The 23,662-nt window shown below is 35.3% G+C and overlaps 3 protein-coding genes across 4 annotated transcripts; 2 read left to right on the top strand and 1 right to left on the bottom strand.

Moving 5' to 3' along the window:
- The first annotated feature begins 34 nt into the window (after positions 1-34).
- On the top strand, positions 35-5,581 carry LOC144443195 (glycerol 3-phosphate dehydrogenase-like). 2 transcript variants are annotated; one of them, XM_078132581.1, is made up of 7 exons: positions 35-259; positions 1,004-1,157; positions 2,020-2,226; positions 2,701-2,858; positions 3,502-3,620; positions 4,158-4,365; positions 4,847-5,581. In XM_078132581.1, the coding sequence occupies exons 1-7, from the start codon at positions 120-122 to the stop codon at positions 5,127-5,129; spliced, it is 1,269 nt and encodes a 422-aa protein (XP_077988707.1). In that variant the 5' UTR covers positions 35-119; the 3' UTR covers positions 5,130-5,581. The 2 variants fall into 2 exon arrangements, with proteins under 2 accessions (XP_077988707.1, XP_077988708.1); XM_078132582.1 differs by lacking the exon at positions 1,004-1,157 and adding an exon at positions 1,327-1,471.
- A 40-nt stretch (positions 5,582-5,621) lies between these two features.
- LOC144443194 (N-alpha-acetyltransferase 35, NatC auxiliary subunit-like) lies at positions 5,622-17,997 on the bottom strand. The gene is made up of 16 exons (XM_078132580.1): positions 17,945-17,997; positions 17,142-17,194; positions 16,431-16,530; positions 15,823-16,012; positions 14,877-15,044; positions 14,124-14,234; positions 13,897-13,947; positions 13,464-13,547; positions 12,818-12,944; positions 11,847-12,016; positions 11,297-11,530; positions 10,759-10,857; positions 10,072-10,250; positions 9,519-9,723; positions 8,020-8,283; positions 5,622-6,891 (listed from the first exon to the last, which is right to left on the bottom strand). Exons 1-16 carry the CDS (start codon positions 17,995-17,997, stop codon positions 6,751-6,753), a joined length of 2,229 nt encoding a protein of 742 aa, XP_077988706.1. The 3' UTR covers positions 5,622-6,750.
- Positions 17,998-18,321: 324 nt separating this feature from the next.
- On the top strand, positions 18,322-22,557 carry LOC144443489 (tubulin polyglutamylase complex subunit 2-like). The gene is made up of 8 exons (XM_078132978.1): positions 18,322-18,424; positions 19,242-19,409; positions 19,762-19,905; positions 20,511-20,606; positions 21,088-21,251; positions 21,655-21,818; positions 22,122-22,175; positions 22,482-22,557. Exons 1-8 carry the CDS (start codon positions 18,322-18,324, stop codon positions 22,555-22,557), a joined length of 969 nt encoding a protein of 322 aa, XP_077989104.1.
- The last annotated feature ends 1,105 nt before the right edge of the window (positions 22,558-23,662 follow it).

A 23,662-nucleotide genomic window follows, 5' to 3' on the forward strand; every position in this document is an offset into this window, starting at 1 on the left:
TGAATAGGTGGAGCTTCCCAGCTATAAGCGCCAGACTTCCTGATTAGTTCTACGTATACTTCTATCGACAGTATCGTAATAATTCACCAGGAAACTGTGGCGAAGATTTGTGTCCGAATATGGAAACATATGACGCTGTTATCATCGTGGGCGGCGTTGTTGGTTGTGCAGTTGTCCATGACTTAACCAAACAAGGATACAAGTGTGTGTTATGTGAAAAGAACCCAGACTTGGTAGCTGAGGCAAGCTCAGGAAACAGGTGTCCAAAATTTGTATCTTTTTTAGCTATTTTATTTATTAATATATCTTTTTATATATATATATATATATATATATATATATATATATATATATATATATATATATATATATATATATATATATATATATATATATATATATATATATATATATATATATATATATATATATATATATATATATCTATATATATATATATATCATATATATCTATATATCACATTATATCATCACACTTATCATCAATGTTATCACCATCATTCAATGATTGTCATCGTCATATGATCATCAGTCATCATCATTGTCATCATCATCACCATAGTTCTCCTTTTCCTCCTCCTCCTCCTCCTCATCATCATCATCATCACCACCACCACCACCACCACCATCACCACCACCACCACCACCATCACCACCACCACCATGATTCACCTTGACAATTTTGTAATGTGGGGGCAGGGCAAAATGTTACAATATATATAAATTATAAGAAAGCAATTCTCCTTTTTATTGACATTGAAATCTAGAGATATATTTTACAGATGTCAGCACTCTTATGGAAATTTATTCTATAATGTATTACATCGTATCAAAGATCAATACTGTTCATTTCAGAAATACTGCCAATGCTCCCCCCTGAGTGACTCAACAATATCATTTCCTTGTATGTAATGTTCTACATGTAATGTAAAATGAATTTTAGAATTATATTCTCAAGTTATCTTTTCTCTGGTCTTTATAGTGGTCATATGTGTTGTGGTTTTGATGTCACATCAAATACATGGGAACACATGTTTCTAGTTAAAGCATGTGAGATACGCAGTCAATTTCTTTCTGAATTCAGCATCCCTCATCAGATATCTGGTGCACTAGTGATTGCTTGGAATAAAACTGAGGTGAAACACTTTCCTCTGATACTTACAATATGCAACATCATACAATATGCATATTATTAATTTGCTATATTGCATATATATGCAAATATACATTGAGTAATTTGCATAAGGCTTTGCTTCTCCTGCAGTTGGAGTTTACTTTGAAACTTTAATTTCTGCAATTTTTCACTGGAATGGCTCACATTGGCTTTGATGCAAAACAAGAGCTTCACCTTTTACAAGTTGCCAGTGATCTCAATGAAATAACTTACAAGATGTGCAACATTAAATTTAAGAAAACTGATGCTTTAGTGGTTGCTTGGAATCAGCTAGAGGTTGGGTCAAATCTTACAATTTTATGTGTGTTATCTTAATTTCAAGGTTGCTTAATATTTTAGTCCATTTATTTTTGCAAACAAATTTGCATGTAATACAATATACCATACTTTGTATTCAAACTGAGATGACTGTACATGACAGTCACAAACCATTAGCGGTCCAAGTACAACAAACCCGCGGGCTTGCCTGGCGAAAACGGGTGTCATAAAAGTTGTTTGCATGTCTAAAGCTGTTTGTAGCGTTACTTATAATAGCCTAATAAATTGATAACAACTGATATAAGACGGAGATAAGGTTTGCCTCAATTGCAGTCCATGCAGACGGCTGAATAGAGGTTTTACAGCTGTTTACTTGTGTTATGTAAGAGCCCATCATCACATGTGTAAATATTGGTACTCTGTGATAACAAGTCCACTTGCTTGGCAAATGGCTTGTCCCAGTAATGATTTAAACTATTTTAATGATATCAAGTTTTAATGACATTTCAAACCATTTGATTTTCAACCACCAGCACAAATAATGGTGTCTTTTTATCTTTCCTTAGCTTGACAAGTTACCTTCAGTTGTAGAACAGTCACATAAAGTCGGAGTACATGATGTGTATCAAATATCCAAAGAAGAACTGAGACGCAGGCAGCCATCACTATCCCATGATGCATTGGGAGCAGTAGTGATCCCAAGGGAGATGATTGTAGATTCTTGGTTGATGCCAATAATACTTGCACATGTTGCTATGCAACACGGAGCACAGGTATTGTCATAATATTCATATATATCAGTAATACAATGCACAATGTCAGTGAATATTCTGTAAACAATTTGGTCAATATTATGCAAATTGGCTCTTTGAACTTGTCAGTGTGACCCATGACCCATGACCTCATGAGCATGCCTGTGATTGACAACATTGATATATGTCCCATATGTGCATAAACACCTGTTAATCATCCTATAATTTAAAACAATACTGAAAGACACATATGGAGTTGTGTTTTCTTGTTGTTGTTTTTTAGACAAAGTATACATTGAACCTATTTCAAAGTCTCACCACTCAGAAGATTGGTTTAACATTATAGAAGAGATATGGAAGTCAGCCATTTACTATTAAAAAGTATGACTAGAAACAATATCTGCTCTTCATAAAACTAGATACTTTGTATACCTGGGGAACATGTATAATCTTTGTATCTCTCACACAGTAGTCTTTTCATTCATCATTTTCCAGATTTACAAAAATTGCAAAGTAACCAGTGGTTACAGAACTAATGCTAATGACTGGCTACTGATGACTACCATGGGGCCAATCAGAGCAAAGGTTGTCATTAATTGTGCAGGTCTCCATGGTGACACAGTGGAAGATATCAATCAAAGTTCTCCTTTCAAGTAAGAAACTACTTGTCATGCATGAAAATGTATAATTTTCTAAGGTAAAACTGAACTCAAAATAGAACATTGCAAATGAAAATTTCAGTGTTTATGAATGACATTATCTTACCCCAGTAACATAACATAATATTAATGGTCCATTACTTTATCACACACATACACATGCTTCACTGGTAACTTTGAGTTTTCAGAGATCTGTGAGATTAATCAATATTATTAACTTCCAGAGTATTTTGTACATGTTTAACCTGCAATAGGGAGATTGAATAGGATAGAATAGGGAACTTGAAGTGGGTAGAATGGGGAGGTTGAAGTGGATAGAATGGGGAGGTTGAGATGGGGAGGTTGAAGTGGGTAGAATAGGGAACTTGAAGTGAGTAGAATGGGGAGGTTGAAGTGGGTAGAATGTGGTACTTGAAGTGGGTAGAATGTGATACTTGAAGTGGGTAGAATAGGGAGGTTGAGATGGGTCTTTCCCTGAGTTAGAGTTGAAATACAAGTCAGTGATATAAACATGGGGACAGTCTGGAAAAACTTGTATCATGTACGATGTGTGATGCAGTTGATGAGTTACTGTAGATTCAATGATGCAGACCTTCTACTAAATGAACTGTATCTGGTATATTTGTACATTCTACAGGATCCAACCCAGGAAAGGTCAGTTTGCAGTCTTTGAGCAGTGTGCTGAGGAAGTTCTAAGTTCCATCATATTACCATTACCATCCAAGAAAACCAAGGGAGTTCTAGTTTTTCCAACAGGTATTTTTTTCTTTGTTTTTTTGTAAGTTGAAGTGCCTTCAGCATATTTGAATTCATAAAAGGCATTCACAAAAATACCTGGATAAAAATTAGTACAGAGACAATATAGTATATTATAACAGTGTTTCCATACAGTTTTCAGTGATTGGCTTACACCGTGTCATGTGGTATGAAATAAGTGACCCATAGTGACTTCAATTTGCATATTACAGAGGCCAATATTCATTTTCTCTATTTTCCCTATAGGGCACAATTACAACAGCACAAGATGTTCTATCAATGATTTTTTTTCACTGTGGAAAGAATACATGCCTGGTTTACTGATGTGTTATTAAACACTTATTGCCTGGCTTTATTCATGCACTAGTAGACATCACATTACTGCTTATAAAATAATGGAACACTTTCAGCCTCTGGGAAATAGTTGCTGCTAACACCACTTGAGGTAATATACATCTACTAGTACCCTCATAGCCAGTCAATAAGCAAATATTGTTACATGTTAATACTAACCTCAGATATGACATAACTTTTCAGTGTATGGTCATATTGTTGTGGGTCCAACAGCTGAAGATCAAGACAGTAGAGAAGACCGAACTACAAACCTAGACACTATAGAAACACTGGTGGACTACGCAAGGAAAGTTGTTCCTGCACTGAAAGATAAAAAGGTTATCGCCACCTATGCAGGCCTACGACCTGCTACTCAATTCAATGATTACCATCTAATCACACATAAAAACAGGTATGTCGTATTTGTTGTCTTTTCAATCAGTGGTTGTGATGACTACTGATTTCAAACAATCTCTGTGAAACTTTGTGGAAATTTGTTCAACAAGGAGAGGCTATGTGTAAAATAGGACTACATTTTATGAACATGTGAGGGCGCTGTACGAGTCCATATAATTTACTCTCGTGTTGCACAACAAATCTAGAAACCCAAATTACATATGGTCTGTGAAACCCTTAATGTATTCATGCATGCATCAAACAGAATGACAAGGTTTGTATGACAGCCAGTTGTGCCAGATGGTATAAATTCCAAAACTTGCAATTCGGTTTTCATGCAAATTGACAGCATATACCAACTGTATGTGAAGGGTAGAACAAGTGTGTTCCCCCAAAAATCTTTAAAATGTACAAAATGTACGTGTGACATTTTGTGTTCCTAAGTAAGCTTGTATTGGTGTACTGTTAATATACTCTTTCTCTTTTTTCCTGTACAGATCTTGGATAACAGTTGGTGGTATCAGATCTACAGGTGTATCAACCTCCCTTGCCATTGCCAAACATGTTGCTGATGAAATGATTAATACATTTCAGATCTCACCCGAAAAGAAGCATACCCAAGACTCAGAAAGTCAGAAATCAGAGGTGAAAGGTCAAGTTAGATCAACTGCCGTCTCATTCAGAGTATTACCAAATGGTTATATAGATATGGGTGGTCATTTGTACAAGATAACACACCCACTAAGTAGGCTTGGACTAATGGCCAAACATAAACTGTAAATCATAATCAATGAATGGTCTGTGTATTCTTCCAATGTACTTGGGTTTTTTTTGTCAACCATAGATTTACTGTAAATTTAACCAAACGAAATGCATTAGCCTTGCCAAACTTGCATAAACCAGAACTTTTAAAAATTTGTATAGATTTATTTTTAAGGAAATGGACAAATGAAGACCTGAGCTTTTACAAATTTCTCAATATTTTAAGTGGACATACAGTTAATATCCAAACTTTAACAAATTTTATCAACTTTAATGTATTTTAAGAATGCAAACTTCAATGGATATAACAAATTTAATATTTGTATTCATTTTCACAAATCTTGCATTCAGCTGATCCACTCAATGACTACTACACAATGCATATCAATACTGTACTATTCCTCCAGTACTTAGTTTCAGAGAAACTTTCACATATCTTTCAATGATTTGTTATACAAGAATACACTGTGCAATAAAGTTTTAGATAACTTTTTATTCATGTTCCATGTATTAGAAATGTCAGCATGTTTTTAAATGTTGTTTCTACTTCTCATCATTTGTGATGGTAGTCAGTGTTCAAAACTTTAAACACAAACACTTTCACATTTATGGCTATACTATAATAACTGTGTTGAAAGTACAAGTACTCAAGGTTCATGCATCAGTCCTGATTCCCAGCTGTTTACATACAGCCATCAAGCCAATGTACACTGTACTTAGTCCTGATTCCCAGCTGTTTACATACAGACATCAAGCCAATGTACACTGTACTTAGTCCTGATTCCCAGCTGTTTACATACAGACATCAAGCCAATGTACACTGTACTCAGTCCTGATTCCCAGCTGTTTACATACAGACATCAAGCCAATGTACACTGTCACACTGTACCATCACTGATATGTACAACAATTCACCTATACTAATTAGGTGGACTGAACTGTTTCCCATAAAGATCTAGTGTCTCCGTCATGGGGGAAAATCAAAGAAAAGTGGTGAAAAAGTTACAGCTACAAAAGATCCTATACATCTAGTACATCATGGCTTCTAAAGCCTTACACGGTGACACAGGAGCCTGGTATACCTGTCAATATGGGGATAAAAACTACTTGAATGTATTAATTGAAAGTGCATGTGACATCAATTACATAGATTTTACTTTCCTCAATGGAAATACAGACCCACACCTAAGGGAATGACAGTCATTTTAAATATATGACATTTAATGTGTTACTGTGTAGGATATGAACAATAGCGATAGGTTCTATACAAATGTAACCATATTCTTTAAAAAAAAGCATGCTATTAAGTATGATACATAATTTATATAAAAGAAATCCAGACACTTGTGTTCCTAACTTAAAATAGTTGATGACAGTAGAAATACTTAAGTTACATTATATACTTCTAGAGGATTTTTGGAGACAACATCATCACAGTGCACTACTGGACTTGGCAATCTTTGGAGACATCATCATCATCATCATCATCACATAATGCACTGCTGAACTTTGCAATCTCCCATATAACTTTTGTACATGGTGTATTGGCATAATGTTCTATGGGACTTGGCAGTTTCCATAACATTACTATAAAATCATCACATCTGTAGAGTTGTACTGATACAATGTACTTCATATCTCAGTTTATTTTGATGATAGGAAATGTCCTGTGAGTTGTGAAATCAAAGCTAGCAGGCTGTGTAGAATCTTTCTTGTGTCCACCAACAATCAACTTCATCACCACAAAGTTGGTTTTTGCTACCTTGATGAGGGTCAGTATCTGAAATGAGAATTTGAAATACCATAATAAATATCACCTTTCTGGAGAAATATTTTGGATCAAGTGGAAGGCTTTGTATAAATTATCAAAATACATGTGATCAATGACTGATGGACGCTAGGGAGACCAACAATTCTGATGGATGCTAGGGAGACCAACAATTCTGATGGATGCTAGGGAGACCAACAATTCTGATGGATGCTAGGGAGACCAACAATTCTGATGGATGCTAAGGAGACCAACAATTCTGATGGATGCTAGGGAGACCAACAACTCTGATGGATGCTAGGGAGACCAACAATTCTGATGGATGCTAGGGAGACCAACAATTCTGATGGATGCTAGGGAGACCAACAATTCTGATGGATGCTAGGGAGACCAACAATTCTCAGTACCTGCAGTAGAATTTTACCACCAGGGCATGTCATATTAAAAAACAACAAATTACTCAATTTGTCAACACAATTTTTTTTGCTCCACATGTCACACGTGCATGCATAAGTACATGGGCATAGATTAAAATAAGTCAGCATTCTTGTTCTATTTTGAACCTCTAGCATGAGGTAAAATGCTATTACAGGTACTGAGAATAAGTCAACCTTCTTGTTCTATTTTGATGCTAGCATGAAGTAGACTACGAGTACTATTACAATTACTGAGAGTTATGAAAACCGAACCATAAAGTGAAATTTATCTGAGAAACTTCCGTATCCCTGTTTGTAACTGGTTTTGCTTGTCCATGGTCTGATGTTGGCAGTAATAATATGCACCAGATTGAACCTCACATACATAGAATAAAGTACTAAACAGACAAGGAACTTGACTGTCAACTCACTCTAAGCATTCAAATTTACAGTTATTCTGCATTTTATGACATTTGAACAGAAAATGAAAGGTTTTTAATTTTTTGAGACCATGACATTGTTTCTATATCTCATCACCTTTACTGCAATGTAAGAACTTCAAACCTATGTTTACAGACCACACCAGTCACACATTTATTTCCTATCACCTCATTCTTTCACAAGAATTCACTACCATCACAGCTGTAGTACACTTCTCCACATTCCCACATTTTTTCACGAGAAAAGTACACTCTGTTTGATGAATTTGAATTTATCTACCTACCTCTTCACCTGGGTTCACTATAGTTTCAAATATGTTCTTGGCTTGCTGGAAATATTTACATGAAGACATGTAGAAGTCTATTGCTGTTAATGGAGGGTTGTATTTACTGAGGTTTGTCATTTCTTGAAATTGTTGATACTGTACTGGTGGTGGAGTGAGTACATTACCAAAGGGAGCAAAGCGGTGTTCATAACGCACTTGTTCATTATCAAAGTCTTGGTTAGGTCTCTTCAATTTATTATCCAGTGACAGTCCAACCATTGCCTAATAAAACAGGAAATGTAAAGACTAGAGTTAGATAGTCAACTGTAGAAATGGATGACACTTTCCGGTAGAGCTGCCAACTTAAAAGTGGAATGTGGATTTTCAGCTACATTCTCAAGCTGGCTACTGTCCGGAGACTAGCAGAAAGAATACTAGTAGTTACAAAAAGGGCTGATGCCACAGGCAACAACCATGTCTGCTGTGAGGAGTCAGAAAGGCAGAATGACATAGATGAAACAAGAATACAGGTAGGATTTCCTGTAAAAACAAAAATGACACGGTGGTAAGAAATGTAAACCCATATATTAGTTCTACGACTATTTAATCTTCAGATTATCTCATCTTTGTGAAAATCCATGGGAAATTCCAACATTGCAGTTAGCCAGTCTAAAACCCAAGAGAAAATAATATGGTATACTTTTTAGCACAGCTGAACACTACAGTAGTTCAGTAGGGCGTGTGTATGTATAGGCATAACAAAATGTGTGTATGTACGGTTGTGTGGGTTTGAACAACTTAAATTCAAAAACCGCTTGACTGATTGCCATGATATTTGGTAGAGATATTACTTTGGGTGCCTAGATGAAAAATGTACAAATGAGTGATTCGATCAGGGGTTTTCAAGTAACGTCCAAAAGAGTGATTTTCCTATGAAAATAGTCGGTCCTTTACAGTGGAAGTCTATGAAGTATGGTTATATAATGTTACATAACACTTGGCCAAAGTCTGTGAAATGTTAAATTATCTTGTAGGGGTCTTCTTATCTTTGAAGTGTTTTTCTCTCACTTCATGTGTGTGCCAAACATTGGATTTTAGTTGTGTACATTGCCATTTGCAGTACCGTAATTTAATAGATTGCATGTTATATCATAGATTGTCTATGGTTATATCAATGACCATAAGCTTTTAGCAAAACAGTTAACTCAGTAAACTAGAAGTAATTAGTAAAAACTTTCTACATAGAACTATGAAAAACAAGACAAGTTTTTGTGGAAGACACACTCCCAATGGGGTACTGTGACAGTGGTAGCAGTAACTATGTAACACTACATGTTCCAAAGTATCATCTCACCTTTTTACCAAGTTTAATAGCAATTGGCATAGTTATGTCTGAGGAAATGGCTGCAGAGAGATGGATCGATGTCTGCAATCTACTCCTATTCAAATCAGCTTAATGACTTGATTAAAGCTTTGGGTGGACAACACATTAATGTCTTTACAGCATTCCAACTCACCTTGTAAAACCCATTACATAAATTCTGTAGTGCTTGCGCTATGGTGATATCTCTTTCATGAGGCCTAGATTTCTTTTTTTTACTCTTTTTCTTACTACTCCTGCCCTTCTGTTGTTGTTCTGCTATGCTTTCTTGTTCAAGGAGAAAACTTTCAGCTCTTGTCAGAGTTGATATGAGCCAACCATACAAAAATTCACACAAATACCTATAAAAATAGCAAAAAACTGACTAATTGTGAATGATAACAATGCATAACACAATGAATGGATCATCTGTGAAATATTTCATAAATATAAATGCATACATACTAATAAATTGCACAAAATGAAAAGTTTTCATTGTGAAACCAGACAATGTCTCTGTGCAACTAGTTAGTGAACAAGGATCCTGTACACATCTATGTACCAATGCTATATCCTAGACAGATACCATTTATCCAATCTAATTTGAAATCTAAAATGCTTGTTTTCAAAGATTCTAGAAATACCTCATCTGTTTTTGACATTTGTGATAACATGTTTAAGATATACCTGTACTTATTACTGTTACTTACCAATATACATAGTGATATTCATGCGGTGCATATAATTCCAACTCAAAGCCAGATAGAGTATACTGTATCATAACACGCAGGGTATGGTAAAGTACAAAACTACCAAAACAAGCTAAGTGTTGTCTTCCTGGTTCTTGCTTTGCTAACATAGTATGTAGTGCTGCATCCACTTTATCTGCCTATACATAACAGAATATACATTATATAAGACAAGATGTAGATGAATACAGACTCCTATCAACCACTAGCCTTCATCACAAAGCACTGACCACCATTGATAAACATGGTCTCTACTACTAGTTGCATCACTATTTAATTTCATGGAAGTACAAAGACATGGTTTACTGGAAAGCCATCGCTGGGCTGGTCTTGACATTGTGCTCATTGAAAAATGCATGTATATAACATAAAAAATAGCACGTTGCCCCTGCCAACCTATCAATGTGACCCTGTTTGAGTATGAATGTGGTGTATATGTGAAAATAACAGATGAGAGTATAATGAATATCATCAAGTCATCACCACAAAAAGAGTCATAGTATTAGTAGGACATACAACTCAGTGCTCATGTACCTCATTGTATATCCTTTACCTAATCACATTTGGAGAGAGGAAGATCTTTGCATTCTATCTCTACCTAAATAACTAACTGTTTTATAATTTTAGTCTGTGACACATGTTACTTACTTCATCTTGAAGGTTAGCTAAATCCTCCAGTATGTGTGCAAGTTTATCTCTCTGTCTAGCTCTGTTGTGACCATGTATTTGGTATAACAGACAGATTGGCTAGAACAAAAATGACAAATCAAAAATTAATGAAAATGTTGAAACATTAATGCAGAATTCCTCAGTACAACAAATGTTGAACATATTGTGAACAAAGATGTGCCACAGGCTAATTTCCGGATATACATCACTGAACCACTTGGCATAGTTTAAAAATAACATGTATACATTTCTTGTATCATTCTTATGCTGTTCTACTGGAATGGTTTTGGCACTTTCAATATGGCTTCTTCATTTGATCACATCTAAAACATTCAATGTGACAAAACACACGTAGAATCTTGTCTTTTATCTACGAAACACTGATGTGTACAAGTGACGTCTTTTCATTACCATCCATCCATTACCATGACTCAGTACTAATAATGTATGTGAAAACATAACCCTATCCGTATCATATGACTCAGTACTAATAATGTCTGTGAAAACATAACCCTACCCGTATCATATGACTCAGAAGGACATCAACGTAGTCTTTAGCCTGTGGATTATTCAACAATGATGACTTTGGAGCAAGAACTGGAGGACAGAGAAAATTCTTGATCCCATCTTTGATGAAGTCCTGCATCAGTTCCACACCAAAGATCTTTTTATTTTGTGGCCAGAAAATCATCTGTAGTAGAGTTCTTGATAACACACATGGACTCTGTTTGCTAAATTCAATGAAAAAATCCTGCAAAATAAAAGTGAAATAATACAAGGGAGTTTATTTTAAATGTACAGATTATTGGTTATTGCAAGATATCTTAGTCTGGCTCTGAGAGTACATTTGTAAGTGTACATTAAATACAACTATTTCATACACAACCGATATTGTAGAAATGATTGAAAATGATAAAAAGTTCAAAATCTAGAATCATTCTTAATACCGACATTCTTAAGTGATTTGACTTGCACCGAGCCTGTTTCCGGTGCTGATGTGTTAAATATTCCAATAGCTCTCATCTCTCATTGACTAACTAACATCCAAAAGACACTTGTAGACTTACCAAAGTACTCTGAAATTGTTGGTACTCTATGACATCGCACACTTTATCAATTCTTGATATTAATCCTGATAGATAACTCACTGCTTCTTCTTGGCTAACTATCTTACAATATCTGGGAAACGTTGGCGGTAAAAGTCTCTGGTTCACTAGTGGTTCAAATCCCATTAAAACTAAGTGAATGGGAACAAAACAAGAAATTATTTAGACAATTTTCATGAAAGAAATATAGATGAGATTTGATAAGAAGAATAATAGGGTATTTGAACATGAAGGAATTAACCTATGAAAAAATGTTAGTAACAACGTATTAAAGCCATGCCTATGTAGTCTGGCTGACCAACTCAGTTTATAATTAATAAGTTCCTTGCAACAAGACCTCAGATCTGTGCTTGGAAGAACGCTGACAAAAAAACTGAGGATGTCAGTACCAAGCCCTCAACAGAGACTTTGGCACAATGCAACCTAAGGTCAAAGTTAGCAGAATTGACTGATGGTCTAGAATAATAATAATAATAATGTTCGGTTTTTATATAGCGCTTTCCCACACCGTGCTCAAAGCGCTTTACAATTATTACCCCTGGCTCGGATCAGAACGGCACAACGGCCCTTTAGTCTTCCTCAACTCCCCGGGGAGCATACAATCCATTGCAGCCATTTAAGCGCATAGGATTAAAGCCTTCACATTGCAACCTACATCCTACCAGGTCCCCAATTATACAGCTGGGTTGACTGAAGCACAGTCGTAGTTCAAATCTTGCCCAAGGACTTTAGCCACTCAGAAACAAACAGCAGGCAGCGACAGGGCTCGAACCTGCAACCTGTAAATTCCAAGCCAGTCACGCTAACCATTCACCCATCATGACTCCACAGTTTATAATTAATAAGTTAGAAGCTAGCTAGACTAGTTCTTTGTGACATCAATGACTCTTAAACATTATCTACTGGCATTTCCAAAAGTTAATGTTCTTTACCTCTATTCTTAGCATCACCAGTATCAACTACAGACTGTCTACCATAGTGTATAGTGTTCTTAATCATTCCAAGTAACTGCCCTGCTTGTTGAATATGTCTCTTTGCTTCTATCACACCTTGTTTAACCTGAAATACAAAACATACTATTCTAAGCCTGGAAATTCCTCCTACTACAAATTTCTGTAAATTATTAATCTGTACAGCTGTGCCTGATTTCCAGAGACTATATGTTGTGCATAATAAAGTTTCAATGTGCAATAATAGACCCTTTCGTGTAGGTCTATGGTGCAATGCAGCATCAATATAGTTACAAAAGCTAATCCTGCATATAATCAATATTTGCCTTCCAGTGAAATATGTAAGCAAAAATTAGCATGTAACCAAAATTGTCATGTTTACAAAATCATTACAATGAAAACTTTCTTCCTGTTAGAGAAGAAAATGTGAATAAAAATTGTTATACAACATGGTTTGACACAAGAAATTTTGGAGACTACAATCCATCACCTAAACAATAGAATATCTTTCATATGCAGGAAATTCAGTTGCACTAGTTTTGCTATATTTTGGCTAAAATGAAATCTAAATGGCAAACAAGACTGAAGTAATAGCTACTAGCTTGATGAAAGAGTACTAAAGTCTTACCTCTTTCCTGTTTAAGGCCATTATGGCAGCATAAAACATACGACAGAATTTGATCCTTGACTGTACAGCTATGTACTGTTGATGCTACAGGTGGAAAAGTAGATGAAATTTAAATACTCAACTCTAAATAACACTGTGTTATATTAATACTCTGATAGTAGAAATATAATAGAAAACTCTCTTTCATACTACTTAGCCCTCTTCAGGTCAAGTCCATGTAAAAGACAGTGGCCATGGCAGGATCAGTTATCATGATAAAAATGTATGGTTTAGAAAAATAATTACGTCATTAAGACTCTGGGTGGTCAATCTAAATGGATTATTACAGTACCAACATATGTGACAAGACTTTCTATCACTTTGAATATCGGCAGATAACACAATATCCCTATCTTGATGAATGCAATCAGACAACACAAAGAAATCACACTACCTCAACTTCAGTAGCAGCATCTCTTTCTTCCCCTTTCCTAATTCTAGTGCTCTGAAAAACAAATGGGTACAATACAATTACGTAACATTGGTTTGACAAGAGGAGACTATTATCAAAGTTGTGATGAAGGGTTACAAGGATACTTGTCTGGAAAGTCTTAATACAATAAGAAATAGATTGTGTACAACACTATGTTAATGTTATTTCACAAGAGGAGATTCACTCACCTTGATTCTCTTTGAATATTCCTCTTCTACTTCTTTCAACATACCACCAACTCTCAAATCACTCACATTTGTGGCAAGTTTGAAACCGTATGTCATTGGTTGGAAATCCTCCTATCAACACATAATAACAATAATCACCACCTGTACAGTTTTCACAAGTATTTGATCTTTAAAATCACAATTTCTGATGTTTGATGTTCAAGCATTTGTACGTTTACAAGAACCAACAAACTGAAATGGTGATAATTACTTAGATGCCATTTTTTTTACCATGTGCATCATGGTAATCATGTATACAAGTCTTGATGGTCTAATTTAGAAGACACTTTTTTCAACATAGAAATTATACAAAGATTCTATTGAAATATTTCAGGCTCTTCAAACTTTAAAACTGCAGACACCAAAATGTAACTCTGACAGTTTCAATATGAAAGATATTTGAAAAATTCATATCTAGAAATAGAGAATAACCACTCACACACACACACACACACACACACACACACACACACACACACACACACACACACACACACACACACACACACACACAAACACACGTACACACTTATATATACACACACACACACACACACACACATACACACACATATATACATCCATGCATACATATCCACAACCATCCATCCCACACACATACACATAAGCATACATACAGGGGGGGGGGGGGGGGGGGGGTGTCATGATATTGCTTATTATATACATGTACTGAGATGCCTAGCAAGTGTTTACCTCTTCAAAGACGAGAGCTCTGTTGACCTTTTCTCTCACCATGTCAACCATTTTTAATACAAAAAGTGAGAATGACCTGATACACCTATCTTCGACAAGTTCAGGATTATGGAGATATAAATTAGTAAAAACAGTCTGTGCTAGTGAATGACCCTCAAGCCATGTCACCTGAAATTAAAAAACAAAACAATATCATATCATATCATGTATATCACTTGTATAAGCTTGGATCAGCAATAAATGAAACCATCAATGAGAGCTATGAAACCATGCATATATATAATGTTGGAACAGTTAAATTTTACAACAACATCACAACCAAAATAAATTACTTTTAAAATGGTGGATACCCTCTTGACACTCCTCCTGGCACTCATACATTATAGACATCGCCAAATGAATACAAATTAATAATGAATAAGTGAAATTCATTGCTTGATGCACATATGCATTTGTAATATAAGCTAATATAGAACAATGATTCACATACAAACTAATGTAGAATCAATGATTCCAATGATTTACTTACAATACAAGCTAATGTAGAATCAATGATTCCAATGATTTACTTACAATACAAGCTAATGTAGAATCAATGATTCCAATGATTTACTTACAATACAAGCTAATGTAGAATCAATGATTCCAATGATTTACTTACAATACAAGCTAATGTAGAATCAATGATTTACTTACAATACAAGCTAATGTAGAATCAATGATTCCAATGATTTACTTACAATACAAGCTAATGTAGAATCAATGATTTACTTACAATACAAGCTAATATAGAATCAATGATTCCAATGACTTACTTACAATACAAGCTAATGTAGAATCAATGATTCCAATGATTTACTTACAATACAGGCTAATGTAGAATCAATGATTCTAATGATTTCAATACAAGCTAATGTAGAATCAATGATTCCAATGATTTACTTACAATACAAGCTAATGTAGAATCAATGATTCCAATGACTTCTTGCAGTGATAGATCTTTGACTTTCACAGTTCCAGCTTCTATTGACTGCTCTAGATTGAGCACTTTTCTATTGGCTTGATTACATAGCATACCAGCATCCATTTTAGGATCCATCATCTCAATGGCTGACATAGCCTCAAATAAACCAAAGCTGTAAATAACATTGGAAATGTTTTCTAAATTGTATCAGTGTTCTCCCAATAATTGAGTCATAATAAATCAACAAAAATCAAAAAGACAATTTTGTTATGTTAATTATTTCATATTGTTCTAAAAAAAATTGCAGAACGGAACCATTACTCGATGAATGCCTGGGGAGAATAAATATAAAGGACAATGAAATTATAGATGGAAAATACACAAGGACTTGCTGTATTAAAGTTTGTGTGCCTTTCTCTCTTTTTTAAAGAGTTTAATTTAAAATTGATATCTTTAGTTATAAAATACAGCTACATCCACAGTTTTAATGACTATTAAAGGTATCAATAAAAGAACACAAACTATACACATCTAAATATTTGACAAATTATATCCTAATGGCTGAAAATACATTACTGTAAATGACTTACTCTTTATCATGCAATAATTCCCCCAGTTCTAATTCTTCTGTTGCATTCATAAAATCTTCAGTGATATTACACCAGTTGTACTGTACTGTTTCTGGTGGTGCTGTTTGGGTAAAATCACCAAATGTCATTCTATTACAATAACTTATTGTATTCACAATATTTTTGGGAATCAACCTTTTTACATATTGGAAATATACACGATGTAAGTCATTGTAGTCTGTACACCAGTAATCTTCTACACTCTGTACTTATGGTGAGAGAGTAGAATCTACCTGCAGCGAAATGAATTGCTTTGCTTATCCCCCCCCCCCGCCTCAAAACCAATCTGTTGCTTGTCATAATAACTCCCCTGACCTATCCACCCCATAAATTTGATACCCAAACCACACAATCTACTAGTAGGCAATCTTGAACATAACATTTTGTTTGTTTCAATTTCTCTGTGAATACCTAAGCCTACCATTTCACGGGTTATGGGGCTTGAAACGATGTCTCATCATACATGTAGTTTCCAACCTAACATATAATATAATATATAGGAAACTATGTGTGAATCTGACAAGAATTTTCCAACTATACATGTATGCCTATGCTGAATGTACAGAAACACTTTGACTTGACCCCCACCCCATCCCTACAACTACAAAATGTAGGTTGCTTATAACCCCTGCCTCCTAAGTATATAAAACCAATGTAATTGTTTGTACTTACCTGAGGGATTAATGAATTCCCCTTGACCCCAACCAAGATCATCATCTTCTGTTCTATATGGTAAAACAAAGTATAGCAATGCAAATATTACAATTCATGTGTATTTTACTACCATATTACAGATGCACATTCTGTACATGGACATGTCTTTTTTATTCACAAAAACGTAAAACAATAACATATTGCCAGCAAAAATTCCAAGCATGTATTCTTATTTCTTTGTACTATAAAGATGTCCAATTATTTCAATTTTTCATCGTGACACTCGGTGACACTGATAGTTTGATCACACAAAGATGAATAACATGCCAAATGTGTTATTGAAAAAAAGTATACAATACATTTATTTTTTATCGTTGTACAGAAATTACATTAAATTTTGTTTTTGTTGTTCATGATATCGACCACACGAGGGCGCATATCTTACAAGCACACACGACAGAACATCTATAAAAAAAAAAAAGGACCCGTGGCCGTGTTGATAGTTTCGTTTCCATAATTTGGTTCAATTCTCTCATTTATCTAACCTGGATTGAGCATGCTTTACATGGGACTTACTCCTTCCTGAATCTAAAATCAGGGCGAAGTATCAAGACGTACTCGGGGTCGGAGAATCTCACAACTTGCAAGACTTGGAACACAAGTTTTAAAACAAATGATTGATTTCCTCGTGGACACATTGTATACATAAATTCTTTCGGTATATATAATAAAACTAGCTACAATATATAGATTAATTTTCTATTTGTATATATGTCCAAATTATTTTGCAACTAGGTAGGAAAAGTTATAATGACACTTACTCGTCAAAATTTTCGACCGACTCGGCAAGTTTCACATCCAACGGGGCTGCCATCTTGTTTGGACCACTCAGGTTGGTTCTGAATATTAGACTACTGGCGTTCTTTCCAGTTCAAGTGGAGAAGTTTTTCATCCGTACAGAGTGTAGGTTTCCCGTTATGCCAAAGCAGCTCAAATGAGTGGAAAAGTTTAGTGAACTCAATTTGCTACGAACATAATCTGATTCTGATTCTTCAGGATAAAAAAATCCACAAAGTTAGGCAGGCTTCAATTAACGAACAAATAAACGCATATTGATCGAGCGGGTCAGGTGAAATATCACCTGTCAATATAAACATTAGAAAAAACACCTGCTGGACAGGTCATATAACACTTTTTGATGTTAGCTAAGGCACACTTAGAGGCTGCCTCCAAAATGGCCGAAATACCACACACAAGAGAAATGTTCGATAGGTTGACGATGGGAATAGTCAGATCTCTAGGTAAGCGTGTTGTGGTACCAACAGTGCTACACAAGTTCTTCTGTCACTCTCTGACATTTGCACATATCATTATACAGAAAAGTACAAACGTTTCTATATTAAACTTCAAGGTTTATGCTTAAAACTAGCAAAGGTCGAGTACATTTACATGTAACACATATACAGTAGTTTGTCTAAAAATTGTAGATTTTCCGAAATATATTAAATATTATTCATATACTGTTGTTATACACATATATTTCATTTTGTTTTTTTTAAGATTCGTACCATACCACACTCTCTGCTAGTCTATGTAGCGTGTGATAAAGATTGATTGATTGATTGACTGTCTGATAGATTCATGTAACATGTACAGTGTATATCAGTGACACCACAGGAACATTTTTATGGAGGAAATTCTGAAGTCCTTGCCCATATCATATGCGTTAATAATATAATATTGAACCTCTGGAAATAGTTGCTACATCACAGCCTTTGTGGTAATAGACGTCTACTGGTGCTCTCATAGTCAGACATTAAGTGTATAACAGCAGATGTTCAAGACTATATTGTGTTTTGTCCTATCAATCACAGAAATTAATATGAAATTTCAAATATAAATTTGTAAAGGCATCATGCCTCCATTTTCAAGATTATGTCATGAGGCTCTTTACTGTTTTGGAGACTGCAAATAAAGAAATGGCGGGAGCAGCCCCACAAAAACTTGGTATTTATATGACAACAGGTGTTTGTTCAAATTAGTCCAGTAATGTAAACCACTGTTATCTAAGAGAGAAAATTTGAAATTACTGATACTCATGTTTTTCCATGACAACAGAAAAAAGACCTGGAGCGAGTGATGTTAGGCTATTGGACAGAAAACCAGCAGAACGACATGTTGTTGTCTCCTGGGAACAGAAAAATTCCTGTATGCTACCAGACGACCTAAAAAGATTTTTTCTAACTACAGATGGAATGCTATTACAATGGAAAATAAAATTTGATGGTAAGTAAATGTCATTATTACATATGTAAATCTGTCTCCTCCCTTTAAGAACATAATTGGTATAAACATTTTTTTTAAGTTTACAAACTTTGGAACATTATTAAAATGGAGAATATATTGTTCATGGCAGGGTGTGGTTCATGGTTCCAAGAATCAATAGGACAGTACAATATAGTTACTTTGGAATGCTACAATGTAAAGTGGAAAACGAATGCGATGTTTCAGAGAGAAACATTAACGTAGTAGACGGATCAAAACATCGCATTCATTCCAATGTACCGTTCCAAAATAACGATATTATACTGTCCTATTATTAAAATGAATTTCTAACTTCTCTCTCCTTCTCTTTAAGACCATGTTGTTCATTTAGGACGTATGGAAATCAACCCAATTGGCAATGTATCCAAGCTAGGGGGCACAAACTCATCAAGAAATACACCATCATTGGCTGATCTAGATTATGATACAGATGATGATGACATTTCAGACTCAGAAGGTAAGTCTCTTGAATGTTAATAGCTGCTGTAATCAAGTCTGTCATTGGCTGATGATGACATTTCAGACTCAGAAGGTAAGTTTCTTGAATGTTAGCTGCTGTAATCAAGTCTGTCATTGGCTGATGATGACATTTCAGACTCAGAAGGTAAGTTTCTTGAATGTTAGCTGCTGTAATCAAGTCTGTCATTGGCTGATGATGACATTTCAGACTCAGAAGGTAAAAAGTCTCTCGAATGTTAGCTGCTGTAATCAAGTCTGTCATTGGCTGATGATGACATTTCAGACTCAGAAGGTAAGTTTCTTGAATGTTAGCTGCTGTAATCAAGTCTGTCATTGGCTAATGATGTAGTACAGTACTTACATTTGTATTTCAGGTAATGATAGCTCCACACAATAAACTCGTTGTTTTGAGTTCAAGGCACTGAGAGAACTATGATTGATATCCTGTTTTGATCACAAGAGGGTGCTATTTTCACTGCATATGGATGCCGTGATATAACTCACTCCTTTTAGTAAAACAAGCCAGTGAAAGGAGGGAACGTTCTTAATTCTGGTATATGTTTTGTGTAGTCGATAATTTAACTATTGTGTTTTTATCCACAGATAAACCACACTTTGATTCACGCAGTAGAGCATTTGAATTAGATCCATGTGAAGGCCATGGTAAAGTCTGTCTTGTCTACAAAGATACTAAACCTGGTGAGTAATGGTCAATGTAATAGTCAATGTAAAATGTAAGTCATTTTGTGTAAGTTTAGAAACCGTAAACACACAGTTGTAAGCAACTGAGTTGTAAGGATTACACATGACAACAAACCTTTCAGGCTAAGAACCCTGGGTAATAGAGAGTGGAAATCTTGTAAAGGTTGGCTGGTTGAAGAAAGCCTCAGTAAAACGGTGTGGGGATAGATTCGAGCTATTTATTTAGCCCTTTACAAAACCACTGTATATCCATTGCATCTGCTGGCCAGCATTACCTTGATGGCTTTTTGAAGTTTCAAAGTAAGAAATAATGGTGTTGTATGCAATTTGGTGAAATGATCTTGCCAAATGCTAAGACAGTGCTACACAATAATTATTTAAAACAAACAATTTTCACAGTTGTATAGTTTGTAATGATTACGTTCATTCCGATGATTCACCAAGATTCACTAATTACGGTCTCTATCTTTTTCAACAGGATCTCCAGCACAACATCCAGAAGTTTGGTTTTTAGACCGTTCTCTTGACTGGCACTACTTGGCAGACAGTTTTACTCAGTACTTTAGATTGATGTTAATGCACTTAGGTCTACCTCAATGGCAGTATACATTTACCAAGATTGGAATTAGTCCAGCTGCTCAGGTACACATTTAAACCCTCCTCCCCCACCACCACCATTACCACCGAATTCTGTAAATGGTCCAGACAATTTATTTATACAATACCCAGTGTACACAGTACCATCAGCAGTTAATTAGAAGGAATGAATTGAATCCAACACAGTTTAGCGATTTTTTTCAACAGGCAAAGCAATGAACCAAATCTAAGATTTACAGCTACTGTTTTAGTAAGGCACCTATCAAGAAACAGTTGTCATGAAAGTGAAAATACCTACATCATAAAAACTTTGCCATGCTGTGTATTCTTATATGTGTACTTCACATTGGATGACAGGTTTCCAAACATTACTACAAAGGAAAAGAAGTTATTAACATAAGATTACACCTAACCTTTACTTCACAATGTTCATAATGTTATTTTCCAGCAATGGTTTAATATATATGCTCCAGTTCGACTATCCATGGACTGTGACTTACTAAATCATAGATCTCAAGACTGGCCAGAAGACATTCCATCTCCAGTACCAGCTGATCTTCCAGCTAATAGACTAGATGCTGGAAAAGTGTTCAAGGGAAAGTCAGACAGGAAGTAAGTCTGAAGACGTCTGTATAATCAGTATGATTTCAAATGTACAAACAGAAAGTGCCTCACTTACACTCACACATGCACATACACTCTCTCACACACACACACACACACATACACACACGCACGCACACACTTGTACAACAGAAAGTGTCTCACTTACACACACACACACACACACACACACACACACACACACACACACACACACACACACACACACACATAGACGCACCTGTACAAGTATGCTCACATGTATGTAAACATGATTCATCACCTAACATACATTTCTGATGTGATTTTTAGGAACAAAGGTGCAATAGCTAAGAAGAAACCAAGTTCTACTACAGCTGCTCCAAAGTAAGTTTATTTCAGAACTTGTACTCATTGAGCATCAGTTATAGGTACTGGTCTAGGTTCTGTACTTTCTTTAATTTTCACATCAAAAGTGAAAGTTATTATGGTGCACATTCATCTATGCATTTACTACCATTTTTGGAGGGTAATTTTAATTTTCACATCAAAAGTGAAAGTTGTTATGGTGCACGTTCATCTATGCATTTACTACCATTTTTGGAGGGTAATTTTAATTCTTGGCAGTCACATTGAATTTGAAGTAAATTTTCAAGGCCTGGTAACTGATTGATTGATTCTTTTATTTTGTAGGCCCCCAGTATCTGGTCCAAGTGGCTCAGGAAGACCACTACCAACTCAAACATCAACGTTTGGAAAACCAAGATAACAAACATAAGAAGTCAGAATGTAATACTCAATCTGGACTTACTATAAACCAATCTTAGCTAGTGAAAACAAACTCCCATAAACCAATCTTAGCTAGTGAAACCAAACTCCCATAAACCAATCTTAGCTAGTGAAACTGAACTCCCATAAACCAATCTTAGCTAGTGAAACTGAACTCCCATAAACCAATCTTAGCTAGTGAAACCAAACTCCCATAAACCAATGTTAGCTAGTGAAACCAAACTCCTACAAACCAATCTTAGCTAGTGAAACCAAACTCCCATAAACCAATCTTAGCTAGTGAAACCAAACTCCCACAAACCAATCTCAGCTAGTGAAACTGAACTCCCAACCCACGATGGTATCACAGTATAGGTTTTTGGCATACATACTATGATTAGAGCTAGGAATAAATGTTTGGGTTTGGAAGGAACAAGTTTAAAGAGAATATTTAAAACTGATACAAGTATGTCTAAGTAATATCATACCAACATTGTAAACTGAGACAGCACATACAGTGACTTGTTTGTACAGATTTCAACCATGGACTTCAAATGAACTATGCAATATATGCCTTTACTAGACTAGTGTCTTTATACACTGGATAAGCTTGTGCTAGATAATTTTACTGTGATCAAATTGTACTTAATCTCTACTTCCATTTGGTAGAGTAGAATCATTTTCATCTTTTTTTCCTGCAAGGTTTGAACAGATGATACTATAGACACCATAGAAATATTGACATAGGACATAGATAGGGAATACAGATGAATTAGACGTCTTGAGCACTAAGTTAGCACTGAAGAAGAGTGTCTTTTTCTGACTGACATTGAGTTATATCTTACTTACCATACATAGAGTTAACTGTAGCACAATGTTTTTGTACCTTCCACAGTATCCTTTGTGAAACACTTCAGATAACACAAGTTAGACGTTTGAAAGGGGTATATTGTAGGTCTTCCTATTGTTTTTATTATACTTTCAACCTGCACTAGCTGCAACTGGGACATCTTTTTCATCAAATAACCAGAGATATATTCACTAAACATTGTCAATTACTTATAAACAGACATTGTATTTGTTAATGAGTAGTCAATATTATCTGT

The sequence above is a fragment of the Glandiceps talaboti genome, chromosome 12 (genome assembly GCF_964340395.1).
Source record: "Glandiceps talaboti chromosome 12, keGlaTala1.1, whole genome shotgun sequence".
Classification (NCBI taxonomy): domain Eukaryota; kingdom Metazoa; phylum Hemichordata; class Enteropneusta; family Spengelidae; genus Glandiceps; species Glandiceps talaboti.